The 5322-nt window shown below is 39.0% G+C and overlaps 1 protein-coding gene across 1 annotated transcript; it reads left to right on the forward strand.

The window, feature by feature from the left end:
• The first annotated feature begins 3216 nt into the window (after positions 1 to 3216).
• On the forward strand, positions 3217 to 4401 carry LOC145995082 (uncharacterized). Its single transcript, XM_083131615.1, has one exon. The coding sequence runs from the start codon at positions 3217 to 3219 to the stop codon at positions 4399 to 4401; it is 1185 nt and encodes a 394-aa protein (XP_082987741.1).
• Positions 4402 to 5322: the final 921 nt, after the last annotated feature.

Raw genomic sequence — 5322 nt, forward strand, 5'->3', positions numbered from 1 at the left:
GAATCCTCCAAGCTCTCATCGAGCCTATGCCACACAGATGCGCAGCGGTTTGAGCGTTCGAGATAACCCACCATACTAGGGGTGAGTTACTGCTGTGACCCTGTCCATTTCTGAGCTGTTGTATTGATACATACATTGCTCTATAGTGGCGCACATCATGTCAGCATTGGTTCAAGCGACTGTAGGGTCTTTCTGTTACCTGTGCTCATCCATACTCTACTGTTTTCGTCTAGTTCTTTTTGTTCCTCTCTTGACCCAAGAAGAAGGCAGTGGTAGTAATGGCAGGTCAATTATCAGAAAAGGCACTGTTTGGTCGAATTATTGTGACAGCACAGAATCGGAATCTTCAAATGGGCTTTCTCTTAGAACCATTATCATGGTCATTAGAGACATACTTGCAGAAAAATGTTATCGATATAATTTGTTGGTGAATACTGCCGCTGCTAATGAGAGTCTCAGATGACGCAGATGTGTGTATTATGTGTTTGAGATTCCATGAAAGAATCATTGTTAAATTGTTTCTGAAATATAGTACCAAAATACCCATGATGGTCCTTGGCATTATTAAAATAGCTTAAATTCTTATTAAAAATGTTTGTTGAGATATGATAAGTCTCCATATGCATTGGCAGGAAAAGGAAAAGTAAGTGCATTGAAAAACCCTTCTTGCCAACAAACAAACACAGGAAATATGTTCGCAGCCTCGGAGATCAAAGGGATCTCAATGAAGAAGTTATTGGCAAATTTTAGTTCTCGTTATTGTTGTATGCTCCAAAATCTTCCGTACATTATGTGAATGACATGGCAACGAAGGGTGAGATAGACATTTATCAACTTACACCTTGGAGGAACTGTCTCAAGTAACATGCTGAATGTGCGATTATAAAGCCGCTATAAGCAAGAGATGTTTTCTGAATTATCCATATACATCTAGTCCACGTGGGAGAAAGTGGACATTGATAAAATACGGAGCAGAGCAACTGGGGCAGCCAGCACCTGAAACTGTGTTAGATCTACTACCTTATCACTCCATTAGAAACTGCCTCACTGATGGTGCTGTGGTAACGTCATCGCCTAGTAATCAAGGGGTCCCAGGTTCGATACCCGGTGGAGGCACATAGTGGTTCGGATCCCACTTTAAACTGTAGGTGCAGTTCCAATTAGCCATAGTGTGCATAAAGTGGACTTGAAACACCAAATCAATCAACCAAGCAATCCATTAGAAACTACAAACTGCGTCTTCTGGCTAAATAACATCAGGTGCACTGACAAGTGCAGACTACCTATGACAATGAGTGATGACACCTATGCAGAAGATGATGATGATGAATGTAAATAATAAAATTTTGTTTATGTTAAATTATAACATACATACGTATCTAAGATTTAGCCACTATTATTATTGAAAATTGTAAGTAAAACTTATGACTTTCATCTATGTCAGTATATAAGCAATATAATAAAGTTTTATTATTATTGTAAGAATTATATTAATATTATTACACTTAATAATTATAATTCTTATGAAGTAATATTGAATATAATAAGTCTGTTGAAATTAAATTTATTTATTCAAATATTGTGATGAATTTATATGCTATTTAATATGAAAAACCATTATTTTTCGGCTATTGTTACTAATTCAATAATATTAGATAAAAAGCAAAGAGGTATGGAATGGTATCACACATTTTTCAGCTCCAGGCATCCAGACCTTGCAAGACATCATATGTGAACCCGTCCCCCCGAGAGGTACCGATCGCCTAAATTTGAGGTCCTGGCTCATGGACTAAATGGGATATTTACAATCCAGAAATGACCGTGAGTGTACATACAGACAAGAAAACGCATTATTTAATGAAATGTAGCGCTTTAAGGATGCGAAGAGTATCGAATAATTCACGCTCTCTCTCTTTATAGCAGTGCCTTGTTTCTCTACGTCCACGTACTAGCCTCGTAATTGAGTGGTCTCGGATTCGATCCCGTTAAGACACATGCATAATGGCTTCAGTTTAAACTGTAGACCGAGTCCCGATTAATCCTTCTCAGCATAAACTGGACTTAGAAACAAACTATGACATCAAGAGCTCCTTCCTAATGGGTAAAGCCTGTTGTTTGTTATCGAATCATATCTTGAAATGATTATACTTTTATTTCTCAACACGAACAGAATTCGAATTGCCCAACGTTCCTTCCCCCTAAAATCTGTTATGCTAGTCGTTGATCCGAGTTCCTCCAGTATTCAACTGATCAGGAAGATCAGTATTGTTAGTTGATATAGCATTCATTTACAAGATCTTCGGTCTCAATTAGAAATATGTTACTCGTTCTCTGGTCGTATCGATAACTCGCGTTCTCGTCTCGAAATGCCGAACTCCTTGTCGGAGTGGTTAGCGCAGCGCGCTAGGACGCAAGGTGTCCAGATTTTAAATCCTTACCTGGGCAATGGGCGTCCTCTTCAATTCATCAATTTTATCATATCGTCACTCACCATCGCAATTAGCCAACAGTGGTAGAAAAGCGAAGTAAATAAACCAAATCAATCAATCTCGAAATGATTTTTCTTGTACCTACAAGGGAACTTCAGGCCAAGCGCATATCAAAGGGTGACACATATCAAGCATACAGCCAGTGTTCGAAAACTGAACTGAAAATGGTCAATTGGCAAATGATCCATCGAATACATTGCTATAACTGGCTATCTGTGGCTATAATCTGTCTGCAGCTATGTTAGAAATGTCGTGGTTTGTTTTGTTTTATATTTTCAGACAAATATAATGATTCTGACAATTATTCTGAAGGCAAAGAATCAAATGCTGAGGTAAACAATACACTGATAAACCAACTTGAAAATCCACATGTATTCATGAAGTCATTGGTAGTAGATTTGAAAGGTAACTACAATAAGAGCAGGAATGTGAGAGTTCTTATTGACACAGGTTCACAAAAATCGTATATATGCAAATCTGTAACAGAATGGGTTATAACTCCATTGGCAAACAAAGGTTGGTACATTCGCTATTTGGTGGTACCATGTCTAGTCCTTGTAATCATAATGTTTATAATGTTAAGGTATGTAGCATTGAGAGAAAATATTCGTGCACATTTGATGTTCTTGATCAAGATACAATATGTGGTGAGATTCCTTATGTAACACCAGGTGTTTGGTTAAATGAGCTGAACAAAAGTCAAATAAGGTTAACAGATACAGGTAAGATGAAAGGTCCAGTTGAAATTCTTATTGGTGTGAATGTTTGTGGTAAATTACTGACTGGCCATGTTGTGAAATTAAAGTGTGGTTTAGTGGATGTGGAAACGCAGCTGGGATGGACACTTATGGGTAAAGTTCCAGGCGAAAACAGAAAATCAGATACAGCTTTGTTGGTATGTAATTTATATGTTAGTGAAGTCGTTGCTGATCTGTGGCAACTGGATACCATAGGAATCAAGGATCGCATTGCCAAGAAGTCTGCCGAAGAACACACACGGGCTGTCAAAGAACAATTTTTGCAGACACTGACATTCAATGCTGAAGGAAGATATGAAGTACAGTTACCATGGAAGGAAGATTGTTCGCCTCTCCCCACCAATAAAGAACTACCAGAAAAACGACTTAGGTCAACTACACAGAAGTTGAAACAAGAACGTCTGTTACAGAGTTACGATGAAGTGCTACAAGAATGGTTGTCCGAGGGAGTCATTGAGGTGGTTCCAGAGGATGAAGCAGAGAATTTTGGCCATTACTTACCCCATCGACATGTAGTGAAAGAGAGCAGTAACACGACAAGAATTAGACCAGTGTTTGACGCTTCTGCTAAAGTAAAAGGACACCCGTCTTTGAACCAATGTTTAGAACCTGGACCCAACTTGATTGCTCATATTGCTGATATTTTACTACATTTTCGGAAAGGAAAAATAGGAGTTATAGCAGATATTAAACGAGCTTTTTTACAAATTGCTGTACACCCTGAAGATAGAGACTACCTGAGATTTCTCTGGTGGCATGATATTAATACTGGAACAGTTCAAGAATTCAGACATACTCGTGTAGTGTTTGGTGTTACGAGCAGTCCATTTCTGTCGGGTGCTGTTATTGAACATCATTTGGATCAAGGATTGCAGAGTTGTCATTTCGGGAAGGAAAACTTAGCTTATACAGAAAATACTATTTTAAAATTACGAGGTTCCTTTTATGTGGACAATTGTGTCACCAGTGTAGACAATCACGATAATCTCCATAAATTTATAAGAGAATCGCATGCATCTATGGCTGAAGCAGGTTTTGACCTCAGAGGGTGGGAGTATTCAGTCCCTCAAAGGGTTGATGAGGACATTAGCCCTACTTCAGTGTTAGGACTCAGTTGGAACCCTCAAGCCGATACATTTACAGTTAATTTATGACATTGAAGATGTTGAGCTCAAGACAGTTTTGAAACGCGTGATATTATCTGTAGCACACCGTATATTTGATCCTATAGGTTTTACTTGTCCCGTGACTCTTCTACTAAAATTGTTACTTCAGCAGACTTGGGCAGAGGGGCTTGGATGGGATGAGCAAGTTAGTGAAGAAATAAGAACACAGTTTTTAAACTGGGTACGAGAATTACCGATGCTAAAAGAGGTAAGGATACCCAGAATTTTCATGGGCTGGAATTATGAATACAATGAACTTAACTTTATGAGCATTCGCGTATTCTGTGATGCTAGCAAAGTGGCATATGCATCAGCAGTTTTCATGAGGGTTGACACGAGGAGAGGTGTAAGCGTACAATTGATTGAGGCGAAGGCACGAGTGGCTCCAAAGAATAGTACAATTCCTCGGCTAGAATTGCTTGCCGCGATGGTGGGAGCAAGGCTAGCAACCAGGATTCGAGAACATTTGGATTTAAAAGATAACTCCATTATCTTTTGGACTGATTCTTCTACGGCGCTGACTTGGATTCAACGAGAAGGAGTTTGGGGAGTATTTGTTGGGAACAGAGTTAACGAAATTAGAAAACTCTCTGATCCCAGTGCATGGAAATATGTACCCAGTGAAATGAATCCAGCAGATTTTCCTTCAAGAGGTTGTGATGTTGTTGAAATCCTTATGGTGGGAGGGACCTCATTGGTTGAAAGGGGATCCGTGTGAGTGGCCACCGGTGGAGTTTCCTATCAACAAGAAGGAAGTTGACAGAGCAAGAAGGAAAGTGCTACCTTCATCAACGATGCTTAGTATGAAAGCTCAAGATGCTGAGTCTAGATGGCATTACAGATATTTCTCTAACTATAAACAAGTGATTGGACTCATTGGATGGATCAAAAGATTTTTGTATAATAGTA

The sequence above is a fragment of the Lepisma saccharinum genome, chromosome 11 (assembly GCF_977018435.1).
Source record: "Lepisma saccharinum chromosome 11, izLepSacc3.1, whole genome shotgun sequence".
NCBI classification, from domain to species: Eukaryota; Metazoa; Arthropoda; class Insecta; order Zygentoma; family Lepismatidae; genus Lepisma; species Lepisma saccharinum.

What these genes read in the sequence shown, in the direction of transcription:
- LOC145995082 (XM_083131615.1), top strand. Translation starts at nt 3,217, where the DNA reads ATGAAAGGTCCAGTTGAAATTCTTATTGGTGTGAATGTTTGTGGTAAA.